The 23,926-nt window shown below is 47.3% G+C and overlaps 3 protein-coding genes across 3 annotated transcripts in view; 1 reads left to right on the forward strand and 2 right to left on the reverse strand.

Annotated features, from left to right (window-relative positions):
• The window catches only part of MARS1 (methionyl-tRNA synthetase 1), a 28,092-nt gene extending 8,831 nt beyond the window's left edge, over nucleotides 1–19,261 (forward strand). Inside the window, exons 3-22 of the mRNA XM_026001860.2 lie at nucleotides 101–191; nucleotides 363–441; nucleotides 519–653; nucleotides 986–1,061; nucleotides 1,309–1,481; nucleotides 1,656–1,762; nucleotides 3,320–3,436; nucleotides 3,584–3,787; nucleotides 4,761–4,962; nucleotides 8,578–8,652; nucleotides 15,260–15,430; nucleotides 15,601–15,696; nucleotides 15,821–15,938; nucleotides 16,276–16,489; nucleotides 17,327–17,458; nucleotides 17,569–17,673; nucleotides 17,752–17,938; nucleotides 18,575–18,646; nucleotides 18,859–18,945; nucleotides 19,044–19,261. Coding sequence (XP_025857645.2) covers nucleotides 101–191; nucleotides 363–441; nucleotides 519–653; nucleotides 986–1,061; nucleotides 1,309–1,481; nucleotides 1,656–1,762; nucleotides 3,320–3,436; nucleotides 3,584–3,787; nucleotides 4,761–4,962; nucleotides 8,578–8,652; nucleotides 15,260–15,430; nucleotides 15,601–15,696; nucleotides 15,821–15,938; nucleotides 16,276–16,489; nucleotides 17,327–17,458; nucleotides 17,569–17,673; nucleotides 17,752–17,938; nucleotides 18,575–18,646; nucleotides 18,859–18,945; nucleotides 19,044–19,190 — 2,588 coding nt within the window. The 3' untranslated portion in view covers nucleotides 19,191–19,261. The remainder of the gene's footprint in view (nucleotides 1–100; nucleotides 192–362; nucleotides 442–518; nucleotides 654–985; nucleotides 1,062–1,308; nucleotides 1,482–1,655; nucleotides 1,763–3,319; nucleotides 3,437–3,583; nucleotides 3,788–4,760; nucleotides 4,963–8,577; nucleotides 8,653–15,259; nucleotides 15,431–15,600; nucleotides 15,697–15,820; nucleotides 15,939–16,275; nucleotides 16,490–17,326; nucleotides 17,459–17,568; nucleotides 17,674–17,751; nucleotides 17,939–18,574; nucleotides 18,647–18,858; nucleotides 18,946–19,043) is intronic.
• On the reverse strand, nucleotides 19,206–20,011 carry DDIT3 (DNA damage inducible transcript 3). Its single transcript, XM_026001862.2, has 2 exons — nucleotides 19,874–20,011; nucleotides 19,206–19,779 (listed from the first exon to the last, which is right to left on the reverse strand). Exons 1-2 carry the CDS (start codon nucleotides 20,009–20,011, stop codon nucleotides 19,411–19,413), a joined length of 507 nt encoding a protein of 168 aa, XP_025857647.1. The 3' UTR covers nucleotides 19,206–19,410.
• LOC112922347 (DDIT3 upstream open reading frame protein) lies at nucleotides 19,206–23,817 on the reverse strand. Its single transcript, XM_026001861.2, has 4 exons — nucleotides 23,755–23,817; nucleotides 21,456–21,503; nucleotides 19,874–20,031; nucleotides 19,206–19,779 (listed from the first exon to the last, which is right to left on the reverse strand). The coding sequence occupies exons 1-2, from the start codon at nucleotides 23,815–23,817 to the stop codon at nucleotides 21,462–21,464; spliced, it is 105 nt and encodes a 34-aa protein (XP_025857646.2). The 3' UTR covers nucleotides 19,206–19,779; nucleotides 19,874–20,031; nucleotides 21,456–21,461.
• Between the last annotated feature and the right edge of the window lie 109 nt (nucleotides 23,818–23,926).

Raw genomic sequence — 23,926 nt, forward strand, 5'->3', positions numbered from 1 at the left:
CTCTTCTTTTTTTCCCTGAACAATGCAAAGTCGTCCTTCTAAGTTAACAAAGTTTTTTTTGTTTCCTTGTTTTCTGAGTCCTTTTCTTCTTCTGCAACAGAGTGTGTGGTCCCCTTCCTGACCCAGCCCAAGGTCCCCGTCTTGCAGCTGGATAGTGGCAACTACCTCTTCTCCACTAGTGCAATCTGCCGGTCAGTACTGGACCTTAAGGCCGGGAGGTGGCCAAATAAAATCAGGGCTTACCGTCCACTGATTTACTGTGGCTTCATTTGCAGCCACTATTTCACTATCGTGTGAGAAATAGGCTAGATAGGTGGGTGGGCCCTGCTAATTCCACCTTCTGTTGCTCTCTCCCTGGGCAGGTACTTCTTTCTGTTATCTGGCTGGGAACAAGATGATCTCACCAACCAGTGGCTGGAATGGGAAGCTACGGAGCTGCAGGTGGGAATGAGACATGGGGGATGGCAGGCAGGCCCTTGCCTGCATGGCCATCCTGACCTGTGTCCCCCACATTTTAGCCAGCTTTGTCTGCTGCCCTGTACTATTTAGTGGTCCAAGGCAAGAAGGGGGAAGATGTTCTTGACCCAGTCCGGAGAGCCCTCACTCACATTGACCACAGTTTGAGTCGTCGGAGCTGTCCTTTCCTGGCTGGGGTGAGTTGGACTTTGAGATGGGGATCGGGGAAAATTGTATGATATAAGAATTAAGATGGAAGGCTATATTCAGAGTGCAAAACCCAATCCTGCCACTTGCTAGCAGTGTAATCTTGAAAAATCACCAAACTCTAATCCTTGATTTTTGTTCTCTTTGAAATGGGATAATATTAGTAGCCAACTCAATGGATAATTGTGAGGATTAAGTACATTGCTTAACAAAGTGCTCGGCATGTAGTAAGTATTCAGGAAACATTAGAGATTATTGTGTGTACTGGGAAGAAACCGAGTATTTGACCTGTGGACCTTTCTCTTTTCTTTCTTCAACAAAGGACACAGAATCCCTGGCTGACATTGTTTTGTGGGGAGCACTCTACCCGTTACTTCAAGACCCCGCCTACCTCCCTGGTAAGAACTGTGCATACCACTTCGTCCTCAACCCCAGCCTAGGAGCTTGGTGGAGTGATTACAGAATGGGCTCTACAAAATTGAGGGTCATCTCTGAGACATACCTTGATGGGGCAGTTATAGCATAAAGGTGGTTGAGAGAACTGGGGAAGATAATTGGAGAAACTTCATGAAGAAAGAGAGGAGGTCCATTCTTGCCTGCCCATTCCAGGTCTTGCTGATTCTCTCTTTTCCCCCATGCCCACAGAGGAGTTGGGTGCCCTGCACAGCTGGTTTCAGACCCTGAGTTCTCAGGAGCCATGTCAGAGAGCTGTAGAGACTGTGCTGAAGCAGCAGGGTGTCCTGGCCCTCCGGCCCTACCTCCAAAAGCAGCCCCAGCCTGGCTCCTTTGAGGGGAGGGCTGTCAGCAATGAGCCTGAGGTTTGGAACAGAGCATTGGGGTCCCTACAGAGCCTCAGTACCTGGGGGTGGGGGGTGGCTTGGAGAGGGACTTTGAGCATGGCCATTAAGTCTTTCAGTTGTTGGAGAGCAAGGGGAGTTTCTTTAGCCTATGGGCCCCCTCACCTGGTAAGGGACTGTATACGCTCTTCGTAGGAGGAGGAGTTGGCGACTCTATCTGAGGAGGAGATTGCCATGGCTGTAACTGCTTGGGAGAAGGGCCTGGGAAGCCTGCCCCCACTTCGGCCACAGCAGAATCCTGTGTGAGTAGGCACTGATGAGTGGGGCTTGTTTTTGTGTGTTGTTTTGTTTTGTTTTGTTTTTTAGGTAGGCCCATATTGGTGTGGAGCCCAACACAGGGCTTGAACTCATGACCCTGAGATTGAGACCTGAGCTGATATCAAGAGTCAGATGCTTAACCTACTGAACTGCCCAGGCCCCCTAGGCTTAGCTTCTAAGTGTAGATTATTGATAGAGCCAATATCTGTCTGACTGGTGCCCCTTGCTGATCTCCTTAATGTCCATCTTTTCCTTTGGCACTTTGTGCCTCTTACCTCATTGATCCCAGTCACCAGTTATATAACAGAATGCAACCCCCTGAGGGAATCCCGGGCATACTCACCTTTATGTCTGCCAGAGTAGGAAGCACACTCATAATGAAGAGAGAAGTCACAGAGTGACCCATGAGGAGTACCACGTAGTGTGCTACAAAGTGCTTGGGGACTCGGGATGCAAGGATGACTAGGTGAAAGGCTGGTTGTTCGTGAAGGAAGGCTTCCCTGAAGGAGCTGATTTCTAACCTAGATGTCAGAGAAAATTATGGTATTCAGGTACAGGGAGCAAAGTCAATGAATGCAGGAGAAATCAGTGAGGTCTCCTTTAAGGAAATGAGCTATAAGATGGTTTAGGAAGTAGTTGGAACCTCTAAGCAGAATACATATTAGCAACAGGGAAAAGGGGTGTGGTTAACAAGAAGAATCATTTGAATCTTTGTTAACAGTAGAAACCATGGGACTCTGAACTCTCAGGATGCCCAGGGTTGAAGGACACAGTAAATGGTGGGAGCAAGTGATTATAGGTTGAGAATGGTTGGAAAGATCAAAGGAGCCCTGGTGAGAGGTCAGTGCCAAGGAGGGGCTAGATACAGGATGTGTGCAGCTGAGTCATCAGGTGTGAGACACAAAAAGACAGGAGTGGATTGAGTGACTTCAGACAGCAGATTGAATGGAAGGCAGTCGCTGATGCCTGCTGGTTTGAGTAGAGCCACAAAGAAAGGACTGACGGGTTAGGAAAGGGGAGTCAGGGGTCCAGAAGAACTGGGGAAGACGTGAAGGTAGGGTGCCAGGCTGTGAGTACTTCAAGTAGTGACTCGAGATAATACTTCCATAACACTTGGGAAGAAGGGAAGAGGGCAGTGCTGGGAAAGGGTGCCTGGGTGGCACTGGCGTCTGGGGGGAGTGGTGTTTGGACAGAACCAGGAAGAGTTGTGTCAATACCCAGGAAGTTAAGCCTGAGAATGAACTGAAAAGAAAGAAGTGGCCATGATAGTAAAGTGAGACAGAGGTCAGAGTGGAATGCAGCTCCGTAAGAGCAGTACCTGGACTTGCTCACTGTGGCAGGGCCCTGCAGTTTCAGCTTTGGGGGTCTTATGGCCCTTAGGAGGGATTCATGATCCTGTGGCTTCACGTGAGGAGAGACTTAAGATGTGCCTTGGTCTGTGGCAGTAGAACAGATCTGTGTCTGGGTGTCCTGTGCATTGTTGGTCCCTCTTGACCCTTGCTTCTCCTCCATGGACTCTTCTCTTCCTCTTTCCCTACCAGGCTGCCTGTGGCTGGGGAAAGGAATGTGCTCATCACCAGCGCCCTGCCTTATGTCAACAATGTCCCCCACCTTGGAAATATCATTGGTTGCGTGCTCAGTGCTGATGTCTTTGCCAGGTGGAGCCAGCTGCTAGGGAAGGGACCTTGTGAGGGAACAGTGGGCCCAAGGGAATAGAACACCTCAAGGGTGGAGGCTGGGGGGATCCTAGGGACATGGGAGGGGCCTGAGATGGGGCCCCCCGTGATCACCATATCCCCTTCCAGGTACTCCCGCCTCCGCCAGTGGAACACCCTCTATCTGTGTGGGACAGATGAATATGGTACAGCGACAGAGACCAAGGCTATGGAGGAGGGTCTGACGCCCCAGGAGATCTGTGACAAGTACCATGCCATCCATGCGGACATCTACCGCTGGTTTAATATCTCGTTTGATATTTTTGGTCGTACCACTACTCCACAGCAGACCAAGTAGGTTTCCTCAAATCAGGCAAAAACAGGGTAAACACTGGGGCTGGGGGCAATGAGAATATCCTAGAGATGGAAGGAACCAAAAGTGTTAAGGCATCCCCCCCTAAACCTAGGATCTGAATATTGCCCTGAAATGTATCCCAAGCATGGGGAGTCCGTGGATGCAGAAGGCTGCCCAGGGGCTGAAGGAGCAGCGAGGCAGGAAAGAAATAGGACTTAGGCTCCTGGGAAGTATCTGGCTTCCCTCTGCTACCATCCTGCGTTTCCCTGGCTGCTCTGGAATTTTAGAACATTCTCTCTCGCTCCTATGCAGGTTTATTTATTTATTTATTAAGATTTTATTTATTCATTCCTGAGAGACACACAGAGAGAGAGAGAGGCAGAGACACAGGCAGAGGGAGAAGCAGGCTCCACCCCATGCAGGAAGCCCAATGTGGGACTTGATCCTCGGCCTCCAGGATCACACCCTGGGCCGAAGGTGGCGCTAAACTGCTGAGCCACCCTGGCTGCCCCCCTATGCAGGTTTATAGCAAATACACTCATTCTTCCTCCACGTGATACTCATCCTTACAAAAACTAGGTAGTGGACAGGCTGCCAGCTTAATAGTGTTAAGCAGGTTAGCAGTTGGACTGGTACATTTTGATTTTAGGACGTATTAAAAAGGAGTATGGTTCCGTCCTTTAAGAGATTTTTGTTAGCAAAGAGTACAAAACTGTTGTTTGTATTTGACAAATTCGTGGGGGGGAGTCGGGGAGTATGTATGAGGGGTCTGGGTTATCCAGGAAGACTCCCCACAGGTGACTGCATGGCCTTGGCCTTCAGGGGCCTTCTGTCTGATTTCCTCGGCCCTGGGACTGATTTGGGGCCTGGGTGGAATGACAGGAGGGAGGGGAGCATCATTTCTCTGAATTCCTCTGGCTTCCTCTGACCTCCCCTGACCTGGCACCCCTGTCCTTGACTCGCCTTTGCCAGAATCACGCAGGACATCTTCCAGCGGTTGCTGACCCGCGGTTTTGTGCTGCAAGATACTGTGGAGCAGCTGCGGTGTGAACGGTGCGCCCGTTTCCTGGCTGACCGCTTTGTGGAGGGTGTGTGCCCCTTCTGTGGCTATGAGGAGGCCCGAGGTGACCAGTGTGACAAGTGTGGCAAGCTCATCAATGCCATTGAGCTCAAGGTGAGAGGAGGGTCTCACGGAAGCAGAAGGGAGGGAGGAAGGAAACAGTCTCTATTGTTCAGGGACCCCCAGGCTTGTCCCATTCAGGATTGTTATTTTAGCATTCAGGACCTTTCACCAGGGCCTCTTTCTACCCCAGTGCCTCTTTCTACCCCAGCTCATCATTCAGTTCATCTGATGCTTACTGAGCATTTACTACGCGTTTAGCATTGTGCTGGGAAATAGACAAGATGAGACTATGCCTCCCTGCCTTTGCTCCTGCTTCAGATCACCTCACCTGCATTTATTCTTTCTCTCTTCTGTAAACATGTCTCTTCTGTGTTTACTCATTGACTCATTTATTCATTCATTTATACAGCGCTTATTTCTTTGAGTCCTTCTGATAGGGTAGTCACTGAAGACCACTGGGGATGTAGCAGCGAATAAGACAGATTTTTTTTTTTTTTAAGATTTTGTGTATTTATTCATGAGAGACACATACAGAGAGAGAGGCAGAGATACAGGCAGAGGGAGAAGCAGGCTCCCTGCGGGGAGCTTGATGTGGAACTCGATCCCAGGACACCAGGATCATGCCCTGAGCCTGAGCCGAAGGCAGGCACTCAACTGCTGAGCCATCCAGGTGTCCCAAATAAGACAGATATTTATCTAGTGCAGGGAGGAGACTCTTTTTTTTTTTTTTTTAACTTTATTTATTTATTTATTTTTAAATTTTTTTTTAAAATTTTTTATTTATTTATGATAGTCACAGAGAGAGAGAGAGAGGCAGAGACACAGGCGGAGGGAGAAGCAGGCTCCATGCACCGGGAGCCTGATGTGGGATTCGATCCCAGGTCTCCAGGATCGCGCCCTGGGCCAAAGGCAGGCGCCAAACCGCTGCGCCACCCAGGGATCCCCAGGGAGGAGACTCTTAAAGACAAGAGTTACATATAGAATAAACCACTGGGAGGATGTGACAGTGGCTTCTGGGGCAAGATTTTAGCCAGGTGACTTGGGAAGGTTGCTCAGAGGTGGTAACTTGTGAACTGAGAGTTTAACTGAAGAACAAGAAGGTTCACACCAGGTGATGAGAAGCCGAGAGTGTTCCAGGCAGAATTAGCAAGAAGTGCAAAGGCTCAAGGCAGCAATAGCTGTAAAGGCAGGGTGGAGAAGGGCGGCATAGCTATAGCACAGTGAGACGGGTGCGGATTGAGATGAGATCAGAGAGGTCTGTGGTGAGCAGCTGACCAGGGCCTTGTAAGTCATTGTGGCAGCTGAAAGGGAGGCTGCTCCATGGAGAATGAATGGGAGGGAAGCAAGAGAGAAAGTGGGGAGACCAGTTTGGAGGCCAGAGTGGTAGCTCAGAAATGTGATGGTAGGTTGGACTAGTTTAGGAACAGCAGAAGTGTGGAGGAAGAAAGGATTTGAGCTAGATTTTGGAGGCAGATGCTGCAGAACTGGATAGGTCAGTTCTGGGTGAGGGAAAGTCAAGAAAATGATGACTTGAAGTTTTTGGCTTGAGCAGCTGGGGTAGACGGTAGTTCCATCTACGGACATGGGCAGGCTTGGATGAAGGACCTGCATCCTGGTGCAGTGCAGTGATTCTGTTGGGTTTTTCAATTTGTGGTGCCTCTTAGACACCCAAGCAGAGATGTTGGTAGGCAGTTGGAGACAGGCATGTGGAGTTCGGGACAGAGGTCCTGAGAGAGTTCTAATCCCTGCTCACCTTCAGAAGCCCAGATGCCTGGCTGGCTCAGTTGGTAGAACTTGTGCCTCTTGATCTCAGCGTCGTGAGTTAAAGCGCCATGTGGGCCGTGGAGCCTACTCAAAAAAGAAGATTCAAAAGCCCAGATCAAAACTCACTGGGAAACTTTCATTGATTAGCCCTCCCTCTGACTGTTTAGTCCTCTTGCTATCACCTGCCAGTGTTTGCATAGTCAGTTTGTGCTGTGAAAATAAGTATTTAAAAAATTTTTTTTTCTTTTTTTAAAAAATTATTTATTTATTTATTTATTTATTTTTTACTTATGATAGTCACATACACAGAGAGAGAGGCAGAGACACAGGCAGAGGGAGAAGCAGGCTCCATGCACCGGGAGCCCGATGTGGGACTCGATCCCGGGTCTCCAGGATCGCGTCCTGGGCCAAAGGCAGGTGCCAAACCGCTGCGCCACCCAGGGATCCCTAAAAATATATTTTTAAAAAGATTTCATTTATTTATTAGAGAGAGCAGGAGTGGGGTGAGGGGCAGAAGGGAGAACAGACTTCCCACTGAGCAGGGAGCCCAATGTGGGACTTGTTCCTGGGACTCTGAGACCATGACCTGAGCGGAAGGCAGATGCCCAGGTGACTGAGCATAAGTATTTCGGGGCCCAGGTGCCCCGAAAATAAGTATTGTTTGATGTTTTGTTTTGGAAAGTTCTGCATAGGGACGCCTGGGTGGCTCAGTGGTTGAGCGCCTGCCTTTGGCCTAGGGCATGATCATGGGGTCCCGGGATCGAGTCCCACATCGGGCTCCCTACATGGAGCCTGCTTCTCCCTCTGCCTGTGTCTCTGCCTCTCTCTCTGTCTCTCATGAATAAATAAATAAAATCTTTTTTAAAAAAGTCTGTAGATCATGGTTAGCTGGCATGGGATCTCTTCGGAATGAACGAACTGGGAGGACAGCGGCTAGGCTAAGCTTTGGGGTGTCCTCTCCCGAGCTGCTTCTCGCATTCCGCCATGCCACGCCCCTGCCCCTCCCAAAGCCGAAGCCAAAGCAAAGGCTTTGAAAGCTAAGAAAGCGGTGCTGAAAGGCGTGCACGGTCACAAAAAAAAGAAGATCCGCACCTCACCTACATTCCGAAGACCCAAGACCCTGCGTCTCCGAAGGCAGCCCAAATATCCTCGAAAGAGCGCCCCCAGGAGAAACAAGTTGATCACTTGCCATCATCAAGTTCCCCTTAACTACTGAGTCAGCCATGAAGAAAATAGAAGACAACAACACACTTGTGTTCATTGTGGATGTCAAGGCCAATAAGCATCAGATCAAACAGGCTGTGAAGAAGCTCTATGACATTGATGTGGCCAAGGTCAACACCTTGATCAGGCCTGATGGAGAGAAGAAAGCATATGTTCGACTGGCTCCTGACTATGATGCTTTGGATGTTGCCAACAAAATTGGGATCATCTAAACTGAGTCCAGCCGGCTATAAATCTAAATATAAATTTTTTCACCATAAAATAAATAAATAAATAAAAAAGTCTGTACATGTTTCTTTCTTTTTTTTTTCTTTTTTCTGTACATGTTTCTCATGGGACTCACTCCCCCTAACTGGACTGTAACTTCCTCAGGAAGAGGAATTGTGTGTCTCCACTCCTTCGTCCCCTCATGCAGCTGTGCATCCTTAGCCTATGCTCAGAGATTGCTTTTTCCTACTCTTTGCAGTGATAGGACAGAGTCATGAAACTCTGAGTAACAAATGTCATGCTCTGTGGACTTGAGTCCAAGAACGTAAGCATGAAGTCCAGTGAGATGGGAGACCTGTGAGCTCATCGCTCCGTGTATCTCCTCTGGCCTGCACAGCTCCCCCAGGCCTGCAGTCCTGATTCTGACTATTTCACCCTGGGTCACCCCTCCTCTTGAATTTCCCTTCGCAGAAGCCTCAGTGTAAAGTGTGCCGGTCATGCCCTGTGGTGAAATCCTCTCAGCACCTGTTCCTGGACCTGCCTAAGGTAAGTGGGCCTTTCCATCAAGCTGGTCTGCATGGCCTCTTAGGCCCCCTCTGCCTTAGCGACAAACCTATATCAAGCCACATTCAAATGTTTTTAATTTCCCTTTAAAAATATACAGGCTTTATTGTAAAAGAGATACAACGGATTAAAGGGGACACAGTGAAAGGCCTGGCCTGTTCCCCAGAGGTATTGACTATTGGCTCATTTTCCTTTGTGTCTGTTCAGAAATAACATATGCATATGAAAGTATTTTTATGGGGATCCCTGGGTGGCGCAGCGGTTTGGCGCCTGCGTTTGGCCCAGGGCGCGATCCTGGAGACCCGGGATCGAATCCCACATCAGGCTCCCGGTGCATGGAGCCTGCTTCTCCCTCCGCCTGTGTCTCTGCCTTTCTCTCTCTCTGTGACTATCATAAATAAATAAAAATTAAAAAATTAAAAAAGTATTTTTATGTATTTTTTCTAATACAAATTAGATCATAGTATTCATAATGTTCTACAGTCTACTTTCTTTTACTTCATAACATGTTTTGACTGATTTTTTGTATTAGTAGATTTGCCTCTTTAACTTTTGGAAATAATTTTAAGCTCATAAAAAGAGCTGCAAGAGGAACTCCTGGGTGGCTCAGGAGTTGAGTGTCTGTCTTTGGCCTAGGGCGTGATCCCTGGATCCTGGGATCGGGTCCCATGTCGGGCTCCCTGCATGGAGCCTGCTTCTCCCTCTGCCTCTCTCTCTGTGTCTCTCTCGTGAATAAATAAATAAAATCTTACAAAAAAGGGGCGAGGGGGCCGCTGCAAGAATAAACAGTTGCCGGATCAGAGAACCTCAAGTATGCATTATCTAGGTTCACTAGTTTTTGTTTGTTTGTTCGTTTGTTTTAAAGATTCTACTTACTTGAGAGAGAGAGAGAGAGAGAGCACATGAGCAGTGGGGAGGGGCAGAGGGAGAGAGAGAGAAGCAGACTCCCCAATGAGGAGGGAGCCCAAGGCAGGGCTTGATCCCAGGACCCTAGCCTTAAGACTCAAGCCAAAGGCAGATGGTTAACTGACTGAGCCGCCCAGGTGCCCCTAGGTTCAAGAGATTTTGCTTTTTTTTTTTTTCTCTATTTATTTTAACGTAATTTTTTCTTTTTCTGCATATGCACATATGTAAATAGCCTCTTTGCTTTCTCTTCTTTTTTTAAACACTTATTTAGAGAGTGTGAGTGTGCACCCGCAGTGGGGAGGGGCAGAGAGAGAAGAGAGAGTCTTAAGCAGACTTTGTGCTGAGCATGGAGCCTGATGTAGGGCTTGATCCTATGATCCTGAGATCACCACCTCAGCCAGATGCTTAACCAACTGCACCACCCAGGCACACCTATATGCTCTTTACTATTTTTTTTTCTTTTTTAAGATTTTATTTATTTATTCATGAGAGACAGAGAGAGGCAGAGACACAGGCAGAAGGAGAAGCAGCTCCCTGCAGGGAGCCCGATGTGGGACTTGATACAGGACCCCAGGATCACACCCTGGGCTGAAGGCAGATGCTCAACTGCTGAGCCACCCAGGCTTCCCTATTCTCTTTACTCTTAAATACTTAATCATGTTTCCTGGGGGAAAAAGAAAATGACATTCTTGTATAACCATAGTAAACAACTTCAAGAAATTTAATTTTGATGTAGTTATGTGATCTACCATCCATATTTCAATTTTGTCAGTTATCCCAATAATATATACTTTATAGGGTTATTTTTCCTTTAGTACAGAATCTAGTTCAGGGTCATGTATTGCATTTAGTTTTTCTGTCTTTAGTATCCTTTGTTTTTCTTTCTTCTTTCTTTTTTTCTTTTTTTTAAAGACTTTATTTATTTGAGAGAGCATGTGAGAGAGTGAGCACGAAAGAGGGAGGAAGGGCAGAGGGAGTAGCAGACTCTCGTTGAGCAGGGAGCTCCAACATAGGTCTCCATCTCAGGGCCCTGAGATCATGACTTGAGCTGAAGGCAGGTGCTTAACCGACTGAGCCACCCAGGCACTTCTCTAGTTTCCTTTTAATCTGAAACAGTTCCTCAGCCTTTCCTATTTTTTTTTTAAGTTTTTTATTTATTTATTCATGCGAGAGACAGAGAGAGGCCGAGACACAGGCAGAGGGAGAAGCAGGCTCCATGAAGGGAACCCGACGCAGGACCTGATCCTGGGTCCCCGGGATCACACCTTGGGCTGAAGGCAGCGCTAAACCGCTGGGCCACTGGGGCTGCCCTCAGCCCTTCTTTCTTTCTTTTCTTTCTTTTTTTTTCTTTTCTTTCTTTTCTTTCTTTCTTTCTTTTTTTCTTTTCTTTTCTTTTCTTTTCTTTTCTTTCTTTTTTTTTTTTTAAAGATTTTATTTATTCATGAGAGACACAAAGAGAGAGACAGAGACACAGGCAGAGACAGAGACACAGGCACAGGGTTCACTGCTCCATGCAGGGAACCCAATGTGGGACTCGATCCTGGGACTTCAGGATCATGCCCTGGGCCAAAGGCAGGTGTTAAACCGCTGAGCCACCCAGGGATCCCAGCCTTTCTTTTTTATGACACTAACGGTTTTTAAGACTGAAGTCCCTAACTCGCCCCCCTTTTGCCCCCAGTAGAATATTCCTCATATTGGATTTGTTGGCTGTTGCCTGATTAAATTCAAGTTATGCATCCTTAGTTGGAATACTACAAGAGTGATATTGCATCCTTTCCAAGGGGTACACAATGGCCATTTCCCCCTCATTGGTGATGTTAATTTTGTCTAGGCAAGGTGTAACTAAGTTTCTCCACTGTATAATTAACATTTTTCCCCCTGCAACTTATAAGCAGTTTATGAAAGTATATTTTTATTTTTTACTTATTTTTTTGTGGGGGGCAGTATATTTTTAAAACATAGAAATAACCTTGTTCATCATAAAAGGTGCCCTAGGTTTGGCATCTGTTTGCTTAATCCTTATCCTGAACCACTTTCCATGAAGCTTTTCCAGCCCTACCACCCCTATGCGTGTACCCTTCTCCTTTGCTCATTTATTAGTTATCCGTTGTCAGTGTGGGCTCATGGATTCCTGTTGTTTTCAGTGGTTTATAATTCATTCCTGTCACAAATTATGTTCATGTTCAAATTGTCCCTTATTTGGCCAGCAGGAGCCCCTCTAAGATCATTTCTCTGTGTTTTTGACATCTCCCACCTTTTTCTAAGTGCTTCCTTATTTTCTGGCATACCAAGGTATCTAGGTTCATCTATTCCAGCCTCAAAGTCAACCATTTCTCCAAAAATCCCTGGTTCATTTTAGTAGAGAATGGTACTAGGTCAAGTCTGAGGTCTGCTCATTGCTACTGGGGTATCTTTGCTTCTAGGCTCTTCTCGCAAAAAGAGTTAGGCATTGATTTGCAGTTCACACTGATCCTGCAATTCCAGACCATCCTACATGGTTCTTCCTCACCTTTCCTTATTTCATTGTTGTGTGTCCCTTCTTCCACAGGAAGTACCCTGGCTCCCAACCTGTACTCATTTGCTCAGTCCTACAGTACACTGAAAAATAATTTCAGAATTACTTCACCTATAACACTACAAAAAAACCTGATAAAAAAAAGTTTAGGGTTTGTTGGCAACCTTGCCCCTTCCCTACTACTGAAGGTATATAATCAGATCATGTGTTCAAAATTGTTTCAGTTTTTACCCCCTTCAGTATGGTTATGTTACTAAAATAAGTTAGTAAGTTTGGTTCATTTGCTTTTAGTTTTTTTTCCTCTCCTTGTCCTTGTGAAGTTCATTTTTTTAAATAATCAGGAGAACATCGGTCTGCTTTTAAAAGTCAAAACTGAAAAAATAAATAAATAAATAAAAAAATAAACGTCAAAACTGAGCACTGGGTGTTATTCTGTATGTTGGTAAATTGAACACCAATAAAAAATAAATTTATTATAAAAAATAAATAAAAGTCAAAACTGGGGATGCCTGGGTGGCTCAGTGGTTGAGCATCTGCCTCTAGCTCAGGGCATGATCCTGCAGTCCTGGGATCAAGTCCCATGCTGGGCTCCCTGCATGGAGGCTGCTTCTCCCTCTTCCTGTGTCCCTGCCTCTCCCTCTCCCTCTCCCTCTTTCTCTCTCTCTCTCTCTCTCTCTCTCTCTCTGCGTGTGTCTCTCATGAATAAATACCTAAAATCTTCCAAAAAAAAAAATCAAAACCATACAAAAAGGTATCCTCAGAGAAGTGTCATTCCCTTTCTTGTTCATGCCACCTTGTTCTCCCGTCTCCTGTAGATGATCAGTTTTGTCTTCGGTTTTATTCTTAGTGTGTTTATTTTTGTAAACATATCCATAAAGCAACTGTGTGTGTGTGTGTGTTTTATTTCCTCTTCTCATTCAAAATACAGCATTCTGAATGTATACTGTGTTGTGTTTTGTTTTTTTCACCTGACAATATGTTCTGGAAATCCTACTGTATCAGTTCATAGGTACCCTCATTCGGTCAGTTTTTTTTTGTTTGTTTGTTTTTTGTTGTTGTTTTAAAATATTTTATTTATTCATGAGACACAGAGAGGGAGAGAGAGGCAGAGACACAGAGGGAGAAGCAGGCTCCCTGCAGGGAGCCTGATGCAGGATTTGATCCTGGGACCCTGGGGTCATGACCTGAGCTGAAGGCAGGCGCCCAACTGCTGAGCCACCCAGGTGTCCCATTTGGTCAGGTTTTTTTTGTTTTGTTTTGTTTTTTAAGATTTTATTTTATTTATTTATTCATGAGAGAGACAGAGAGAGAGAGAGGCAGAGACACAGGCAGAGGGAGAAGCAGGCTCCATGCAGGGAGCCCAATGTGGGACTTGATCCCAGAACTCCAGGATCACACCCTGGGCTGAAGGTGGCGCTAAACCACTGACCCACCCGGGCTGCCCCATTTGGTCAGTTTTTAATAGCTACTTCACACTCCATTCCTTGTAGGTACTATAGTTTATTCAGCCGGTTTCCATTGATTGCCATTTAGGTAGTTTCCAGTAAATCACAGTTATAAATAATGTTGCATAGAATAACGTTATGCTTGTGAATTTTTGTACTTTTGGAAGTGTGTCTTCAGGATAAATTCCTTAAAGTGATAACTTATATGTGTATAGTTTATTGCCAAATTTTCCTCAATGGGTGTTGTTTCATTTTGCATTCCTATGTGCGCCTTTTTCCCAATAGCCTCAACAATAGGGCATATTGTGAGACTTCAGAAGCTATGGTGTTTATGCGTAGAAATAGCGGAAACCATTCCTCCAAACAGATTTATCTTTGTTTTTCTGCTTATAAAAGTGAAATAAGCCTGTTTCTAAAATTTCCAGTAGAAATATAGTATAAAAGTAGATGTTCCCCATAATTCCATCTGAGAATAAAGCACTGATTTATATTTTTCTTCAAAATTTTTTCTGAGTTGAGGCGCCTGGTAGCTCAGTGGTTGAGCGTCTGCCTTTGGCTCAGGTTATGATTTTGGGGTCTTGGGATTGAGTCCTGCATCGGGCTCCCTTTGGGGAGCCTGCTTTTCCCTCTGCCTATGTCTCTACCTTTCTTTGTGTCTCTCTTATGAATAAATAAGTAAAATCTTAAAAAAATTTTTTTTCTCACCTTATGTTAATCTATTTGTTATTTTATTATATTTTATTTTATTTTATTTTTAAGATTTTATTTAGTTATTCATGGCAGACAGAGAGAGAGAGAGAGGCAGAGACATAGGCAGAGGGAGAAGCAGGCTCCACGCAGGGAGCCCGATGTGGGACTTGATCCCGGGACTCCAGGATCATGCCCTGGGCTAAAGGTGGCGCTAAACCTCTGGGCCACTGGGGCTGCCCACTATTTAATTTTATAATGATAGGATTGCATTATATATTATTGTCTTGTGATTTGCTTGCTTAATCAGTGTATCTTGGAGATCTGTACGTGTCAGTACATACAAATCTTTTTTTTTTTAATATTTTTTTTATTTATTTATGATAGAGAGAGAGAGAGGGGCAGAGACACAGGCAGAGAGAGAAGCAGGCTCCATGCACCGGGAGCCCGACATGGGATTCGATCCTGGGTCTCCAGGATCGCACCCTGGGCCAAAGGCAGGCGCCAAACTGCTGCGCCACCCAGGGATCCCCAAATCTAACTCTTTAATGGTCTTATAAGTATTTCGTTGTATTGATATATTTCTTTAAACTCTATTGAACCATGGAAGTTGGTTGCAATTTTTTGCTATTATGAATACTGTACTTCCTCATATACATATTCATTCACTTTTGTGTATTTCTTTTTTTTTTTTTTTTTTTTAAGATTTTATTGATTCATGAGAGACACACACAGAGAGAGAGGGAGGCAGAGACACAGGCAGAGGGAGAAGCAGGCTCCCTGCAGGGGCTCGATCCTGGGTCTCCAGGATCACGTGCTGGGCCAAAGGTGGCCCTAAACTGCTGAGCCACCCGGGCTGCCCTGTACGAGTATTTCTGTTGCAGAAATTCCTAGCAATGGAATCGCTGTCAAAGTCACAAATCTTTTAATTGTATTATTACCAAACTACTCCAGAGAGGTTGTACATATTTATCCTTATGTGAACCATGTATGAGACTGTCCTAAATTGGCCCTATGACTTTCTCTGCCATCTCAGCTGGAAAAACGACTAGAGGAATGGTTGGGGAAGATATTGCCTGGCAGTGACTGGACACCCAATGCCCGGTTCATCATTCGTTCTTGGCTTCGAGATGGCCTCAAGCCACGCTGCATAACTCGAGATCTCAAATGGGGAACCCCTGTACCCTTAGAAGGCTTTGAGGACAAGGTAAAAACCCTATGCTTTATTCCTATGTCATATTATTTTGCCTTTGGGTTGAGATCCTGGGCTAGCAAAATAGACTGTTAATTATGTCTTGCTTCAGCCGAAGACTGGCTTGGTGAGGTTTTCCCAGTGTTCCTTCATCCTATTCTCTCTCCCTCCTCTTGGCCCTCCAGGTATTCTATGTCTGGTTTGATGCTACTATTGGCTACCTGTCCATCACAGCCAACTACACAGACCAGTGGGAGAGATGGTGGAAAAACCCAGAGCAAGTAAGCAGTTCTTGGTTACCCTGTCCATGGGGAGGGCATTGGGGTGGTTAGGGTTGGGTGTCTGATTTTTCTTGGTCCTTTGAAGATCATCTCAGGAGTTTTGTCTCCCAACTGTATTCTGTAGGTGAACCTGTATCAGTTCATGGCCAAAGACAATGTTCCCTTCCACGGCTTAGTTTTCCCTTGTTCAGCTTTAGGAGCTGAGGACAACTATACCTTGGTCAGCCATCTCATTGCTACAGGTACCCTGGAAGACTGAAGATGGGGAAGTTCCTAGGGAATGAGGGCTGAGGCAGTATTTGGAAGGAGAAATAGGAAATAATTAGAACACGAGAACTTAACCTAGAAGAAGGGAACAAGAACTGAGGAAAACAAAAGTCTGAAGTTAAAAGTTTGTAATGCATACAAGCAAAGCAATAAAAGACTACAAGAATAGAAGAGATCCCCAAGTTCTTTGCAGGCTCACTCAAGGAGAAGTGTTTCTGGACACCCATAGTTGAGGGAGAGGAAGGAAGAGTTAGTGGGTCACAGAGGGAAGGGTGTGCTTTGACCACCTGGTTATTCTACTTCTCTGTCCAGAGTATCTGAATTATGAGGATGGGAAATTCTCAAAGAGCCGGGGTGTGGGAGTGTTCGGTGACATGGCTCAGGACACGGGGATCCCTGCTGACATCTGGCGCTTTTATCTGCTATACATTCGGCCGGAGGGCCAGGACAGTGCCTTCTCCTGGACAGACATGTTGCTCAAGAATAATTCTGAACTGCTTAACAACCTGGGCAACTTTATCAACAGGTGGGACCTGGGGAGGGGTGGTGGTCAGAGTTAGCAGATGGGCTGGAGGTGGGGCATGTGGGGTAGTGGCTAGCTCTGCTGCACTAGGTGGGAGAGATGGAAGAGATGGGGGTGCCCAGAAGGCTTGAATGAGCAGGAGCTGTGAGGGATGGGGAGGACAACGTGGAAATCCATACGGAAAGTGGATTTCTATCAATTGGTACCTGATTCTAGAACATAGTAGGATATGTTTGCTGGGGTGAAGTCAGTTGTAGAGGTGTGATTTAGCAGAGTTGGCCACAAAGTGAATTTTTGCAAATTGTTTTCTTATTAATGTTCTTTATAGAATTGGAAATGTGTCTTTCCTAGCAAAAAAGTTTACTTGCAGACCATTGGAAAAGTTTGGCAGAAGAAAGGGATTGTTTTAGCATAGGGGTAGGAGATGTTTACTGTACTTTTGGAGGTTTCTGTTACTTTAGGCTTACACTCTTTATTGGTCTCCGTCTCAGTTATTCTGCAGTCTAAAGGATACTCCATGGCTACACACCCTTTCAGATTTGGTTGTTAACTGCATTTCACAGATTGTCTCTTGGAGTGTTGGATAGCAAATAATGTTTCAACTAGATCACACCTTGTATTAATTCCTAAAAATAAAATGAAGTTGCTTAACTTTACCAGGTTTCTCATTCTTAGGGGAGAGAGAGAACAAGGAATGAATTAGTTAAGCTTTGCCTTTTAGCTTGAGGGAGTCAGGTGTCAGTTCTAAGAGAATGGAGAATTATGAAAATCAGGTCAAATTTCTATAAAGTGACTGGGCAGTAATTCCTCTTTTCCCTCTCCTTCCTTACTCCCATCAAGAGGTGGGATGTTTGTGTCCAAGTTTTTTGGGGGTTATGTGCCTGAGATGGTGCTTACCTCTGATGATCGGCGCCTGCTGGCGCATGTCACCTTGGAACTCCAGCACTATCACCAGCTGCTGGAGAAGGTTCGGTAAGTAACCCGCACCTTGGTCTCATCTCTGTGGTCTATGCTGGCATGTTGAGAGCCCGATACTGGTCCCTCTGGGACTTCACACGTTGGCCTACCTCCTCCCTTCCCAGGATCCGGGAGGCCTTACGCAGTATCCTCACCATCTCTCGCCATGGCAACCAGTACATTCAGGTGAATGAGCCTTGGAAGCGGATTAAAGGCAGCGAGGCTGACAGGTAAGTTTGGTGGCAGGAATTAAGTGGCGGTGGGCCCTGTCATCCTGGAAATTCTGACTTCTCTCTCTCCTTCCCCAGGCAGCGGGCAGGGACAGTGACAGGCCTGGCAGTGAATATAGCTGCCTTGCTGTCCGTCATGCTCCAGCCGTACATGCCCACGGTTAGCGCCACCATCCAGGCCCAGCTGCAGGTCCCACCTCCAGCTTGCAGCATCCTACTCACAAACTTCCTGTGTACCTTGCCAGCAGGACACCAGATTGGCACAGTAGGTCTGGGGGCTGGACAGTCTGGCCTCTGAAAATTCTTGCCTTTGCCATGCAGCCTTTGAGGTGGGGTCAGAGAACCTGGACATAGGACTCTCACAGCTGTTCTCTGGGCAACTCCACTCCCCCCCAGCTCTGCACTTAGGTTGTTTCTGATAGCAAGTCCTTGGTACTAGCTCACAAGCCCAGTAGGTCATCTAGCCCGTCTGCCACCATCGCTTTTCATGCCAGAACCCAGGACGTGGCACATAAAACTAATTGGCCTACAGTAGATGTTTGAGAAACCCCACGGTCCCCTGGTCTCCATAATGCCAACAGGCAGACAGGGAGAGTACGGGATAGTGTGTCCTCCTTGACACGAGAGATGATAAAGTAAGTTCACCTCTAACTCTTGAGTCAACTGAGCCTCCTTAAATAGTTTAAATGGTCTCGGGCCTTATGAATACTCTGGGCTTTCAGAGGGAGCTGCCAGTGCTTTATCTGGATGCTTTACAGAAGCCAGCAGGTATTTGCTCATTTGTTTCTTCTAAAACATGTGGAGTTCCTGAACATCAGTGACTAGGGTAGAGAGGCTCTCTGAACAGTCTGGTAGGGTTTTTACCTAATCAGTGGGTGATTATGGAATTTCTCCTTCACAGGTCAGCCCCTTATTCCAAAAATTGGAAAATGACCAGATCGAAAGTTTGAGGCAGCGTTTTGGTGGGGGCCAGGTGAGAAAGCTCAACTGTGCTGTCACCCAGCAACGGCCACGGTGTCGTGTCCTTGGTGTCCTCAGGTAGTTCTCACTCAGGTTCCACTGCTTCCTTCCTTAGGGTTTTTCTTTCCTGTCTTAGCAGCAAGAGCCCTTGGAAGCGAGAGGTCATCATAGTCCCCTGAGGTGTTACTTACCAAGCAGGTGGTGACTGTGTTTTTTGTTCTCCAGGCAAAGACACCCCCCACGCCAGCAGAGTCTATGGCCACAGCTGCCCCACAGCAGATACAAGTGCTGATGGATGAAGTGACAAAACAGGTATGCAGTGGGAGCCCTGTGGGAGCCCGGAAGAGCGGACTCCTAAGTAGGTCCTTCCTGGTCTGACTACTGCTACTCTCCACCCGCTCTTTTCTTAGGGCAACATTGTCCAAGAACTGAAAGCACAAAAGGCGGACAAGAACCAGGTTGCCGCGGAGGTGGCTAAGCTCTTGGATCTGAAGAAACAGCTGGCTTTAGCTGAGGGGAAACCCCTGGAAACCCCTAAAGGCAAGAAGAAAAAGTGAAAGTGAGAACCTGGCTCATAGAAAGTCACTTTAATGGATATGGACAATAATAAATAAATGTACAATCTCTATATACATGCTCTTGTCTACCCCAAGCTTTCCCCCTACTGAATAGATGGGGTTGAGGGTCACATCGTTGGCACTGGAGAAGATGGTCAGCAGCCACGTCTGTGAAAGGTAGGTAGTGGCCCAAGGGGGGGGAAGTGATGGTCCCAGCTGTTCATGCTTGGTGCAGATTAACCATTCGGTCAATCAGAGCCCGGCGAGTCGCCTCTACTTCCCTGGTCAGGCACTCGATTTCCTGCTTGAGCCGTTCATTCTCTTCGGCTAGCTGTGCCACTTTCCTCTCGTTCTCTTGTTCTTTCTCCTTCATGCGTTGCTTTCCAGCCCCAGCTGGGGACTGGCCACTCTGTTTCCGTTTCCTAGGTCTTTTTTGGTCTTCCTCTTCCTCCTCTTGAGCCAGGGAGCTCTGACTGGAATCTGGAGAGTGAGGGCTCTGGGAGGTGTTCGTGACCTCTGCTGGTCCTGGCTCCTCAGTCAGCCAAGCCAGAGAGGCAGGGTCGAGAGTGGTGAAGGTTTTTGAATCTTCCTTCAAGGGAAGGAAGAAAGGCAGGGTAGACATTAGTTGAGAAGGGAAGGGCAATACCCTCCCACCCTGCCAGCTTTAGGCATAGCATTCTCACCTCCTTGTTTCCAGGGGGTGAAACACAGGTACCCCCATTTTCATCTGAGGACAGTACCTCCTGCAGGTCCTCATACCAGGCTTCCAGCTCCCAGCTGGACAGTGCCCCGAAGGAAAAAGGCAGTGACTCAGCTGCCATCTCTGCAGTTGGATCAGGCTCTGGAAAAGGACATACTCAGGATGGCATGGGGGGTGGTGGTGGCCGGGTGGGAGTGGAACAACTCCACAAAGCAGTTAGTCTATACAGGTTGGCAGACCAGCCTGGTACCTGTTTGCAGGTCAAGTTTTATTGGAACATAACTATATTTATTTACATACTGTTTATGGCTGCTTTCATGCTGTAAGAGCAGAGACCTTAGCATCCAAAACATTTACTCTTTGGCCCTTTAAAATTTATCATTGGTTCTTTTTATTTTTTATTTTTTTTAAAGATTTATTTATTTATTCATGAGACACAGAGAGGCAGAGACACAAGCGGAGGGAGAAGCAGGCTCCTCACAGGGAGCCTGATGCGGGACTCGATCCCAAATCCTGGGATCATGACCTGAGCTGAAGGCAGACGCCCAACCGCTGAGGCCCCCCCCCACCCCCCGGCATCCCTAGCAGTTCTTTTCTTTTCTTTTTTCTTTCTTTCTTTTTCTTTCCTTTCTATCTTTCAAGATTTTATTTATTTATTCATAGAGGCACAGAGAGAGAGAGAGGCATAGACACAGGCAGAGGGAGAAGCAGGCTCCCTGCAGGGAGCCCAACGTGGGACTGGAGCCCAACGTGGGACTCGATCCCAGGTGTCCAGGATCACGCCCCGGGCTGCAGGCAGCGCTAAACTACTGCGCCACTGGGGCTGGCCCTATCGGTTGTATACTAGTATTCCCTCTCTGCTGTTTTTGCCCGGCATTTGAAGCAGCATGAGTGTAGAATACACATTCTTTTTTTTTTTTTTTTTTTTTTTTTAATTTACGTATGATAGTCACAGAGAGAGAGAGAGAGGGGCAGAGACACAGGCAGAAGGAGAAGCAGGCTCCATGCACCGGGAGCCCGATGTGGGATTCGATCCCGGGTCTCCAGGATCGCACCCTGGGCCAAAGGCAGGCACTAAACCGCTGCTAAACCGCTGCGCCACCCAGGGATCCCTAGAATACACATTCTTATGGGATCCTGGTAAAAGTCCTCAGCCTTCCTTGGGGGACTCTGTTGGTAGTTTCCAGGGGGCAATTATCAGACCATCTTGTGTTCCCTTTCTCCTGTGTGGGGAGTCCTCTGGGTGAGTCTAACCTTGATGGGGACTGAGGTTTGTAAGACAAACCAATTCTTTGTTGGGGCTGACTGCTCACTCAGCCAGCTTTCAATTAGGACATGCTCTAAGAATAGTGATTTGGTCACCTAGTTAGGGGCAGGCCAGGAGGAGGGATGTGGCTGTCAGCAAAAGTCTGCTCAGATTCAAACTCTATCTTCTCTAGGTGTTTTTATAACTTATTAGGGCCCCAAGACAGGGACCCTAAGCGGCATCTCTTAGAAATTGGTTCTAAGAAAGGGATGGTTAAGTTTACCTGCTCTCAAAAAAAAAAAAAAAAAAAAAAGTTTACCTGCTCTCAGGTGTGGTGATGTATGAAGATACACTTCCTTCTGGAACACTGTGGGGATCAAAGACAGAGGTTAGCCATTTTGGGAAGGGAGAGGGGCAGTTCCTTTTATCTCCAGCCTCCTATTGGTCTTTCCTCACTTCTGTCTTACAGGGTACAGTCAGTGGTCCCTGCAGCTGTTTCCAAGTACAGAGGAGAGCCTGACCTTTATTTTTAGTTGCTGACATTTGCAGTCCTGATTACATAATAGAAAAGTCATGGCCAACTTGACTTTCTCTAAATTTAAGGTAGGCCTCAAACTGCCAGGGAAAAGACTGGACGACAGGGAAGGGAACAAATCAAGTTATTTTCCTAATTCCATTCCCACACTGACATCCTGGAAATTGCACATTTCCAGCCTCGACCTCTCCTGGGACCTACAACTGTGTTAGCTGCTTATTGCTTTTGGATGTCTAAGAGGCATCTCAGACTTCATATATCCCAAGACAAATTCTGCTCACCTCTTTCCTCCATCTTCCCCATCTCAGTAAATGGCAACTCTACGTGCTTAAGCCAAAAGCGTTAGTACTGCCCTTCATTCCTCTCTTACACCCAATTCAAACCACCAGCCCAATTTTTAAACTCATTCTTCAAAAACCAGAACCTGAATACTTCTCAAGAATTCCATTGTTTGCGATCTAGGTCAAGTTACTCTCCTCTGCTGGATTACTCAGGTTCCCGGCTTCTGCTCTTGCCACCCTTCCCCAAGTCTGTTCACAACACGCAGCTGGAGTGAGCCTTTTAAAACTCGAGTCAGGTCCTGTCATTCTGTTCAAAACTCTTCAAGGACTAAAGTTCATGAATATTAAAGGCTAAAGGTCCTTAATACGGCTTAGAAGGCCCCACACAATTTCCTTCCCTGCCCTGGATTTCTCATTGACCACTCTCTCTCTAGTCCGTCCAGCTGGCCTGCTCCCTAAACTCTGCACACTCCCACCTTAGGACCTCTGTTCTCACTGTTCCTTCTCCTGGAAAGCTCTTCCTTTCACATATCTGCACAGCTTACTACTTTGCCTCTTTTCAGAGGTTTCATTTAAATGTCACCTCCGTGAGAGAATCCCTAATGACCCAAGGTAAAACACCCTGGGCATTCGCTACCCTTCCATGCTTTGGTTTTCTCCTTGGCACTTCTATATTTGTTCACTGTGCACCTTTTCCCACGAAATGTAAGCTCTGTGAGAACAGATATTTTCCTTGTTCGTAGATGCATCCTGGGCCTAAAATGTGTGGCACATAGTAGGTGTGTAATAAGTAATTTGTGAAGAATGAAAGAATTCTCCCCAGTGTCTCATAGGGAAGGGAGGAAGCCCAGAGGTAGAGCAGCAGCTGCCCAGCCCTGGGGACTGGAGATGCAATATCTCCCAGAGTGTTTCTCTTCAGGGCTGTCCTCCCTGGGGGACCCTCCTTGCCTTCCAGCGTGTGGGATGCCGCTTTCATCAGCAGTGGGGCCCCAGGCCAGAGGGCTGCAGAGCCAAATAGGGGGCTGGCCTGATGCAACGGTTACAAAGAAATTAGCTGGGAGGCAGGACACGGGGAAAGCAGCAGGGACCAATCCCCGCGGAAGGACCCTACACTGGGGAGACCCCAAATGGCTTCCCACACTTAAGGGATCCAGAATGCTCTCTTGTGCAGGAGGCCCCCGGGACCTCTGGGGGAATGGGAAAACCCATCTCTGCTCTAGCCATTGGCATCCCTCTTCCTCCCAAAGTCTGGAGTCTGTCTCCTTAAGGTTCTCTTCTCCGTTAGGGTGTGGAATGGCTGTCCTGTGTAGGACTCAGGAGCTCCAGCCACCGACGTGGCCACTCTGGCCCTGAGACACTGGGCTGAGACAGGATTGGGGGTGGGGTAGGGGCAGGGCCGCTGGTGGGAAAGTGGCGGCAGGGGCGCGAGCCAGAGCCATCCAGGCGTCTCGGCGTGGGGGAGTGTCCTGCCGCCCCGCCTCCCACCGGACAGGCCCAAGGAGGCGGCCTGGGGCAGCAGCGGAAGACAGGGTTTCCCGAGGGCATCCGGACCCCTTAGCCCGACGGCCCAGAGCCGGGCCCGCGCTCCGGGGAGGGTGGGGCGCCGCTCCCGTTCGAGGGAAGAGAGGTCTGTAAGCACCACTCCCGGATAAAGGATGCTTCCCGTCCCTCCCTCGGACTGTCACTAACTTCGTCGGGGAAGGGGTGGGGCATCATCCTGAGCAGCTGATGCCCCAACTTCGAAGGGACAACCAGCATCCCCGAGGACTAGAGGGTAAAGAGCAGGTGGGATTGGTACTCGCCTCTCTCCTCAGGTTCCGGCTCTGACTGTGGTTCTGTGGCTGCCACCCGCTCATCTTCAACATGATCCGCTCTCTGCCTTACACTCAAGCCTCTGACCTCGGAGGCCCGAGCGCGGATGTTTTAAGGAGGCCCTGCCCTCCCCTCGGGGGCGGGCCCGCAAGCTTGCCAATC

Source organism: Vulpes vulpes, chromosome 16 (assembly GCF_048418805.1).
Source record: "Vulpes vulpes isolate BD-2025 chromosome 16, VulVul3, whole genome shotgun sequence".
Taxonomy (NCBI): domain Eukaryota; kingdom Metazoa; phylum Chordata; class Mammalia; order Carnivora; family Canidae; genus Vulpes; species Vulpes vulpes.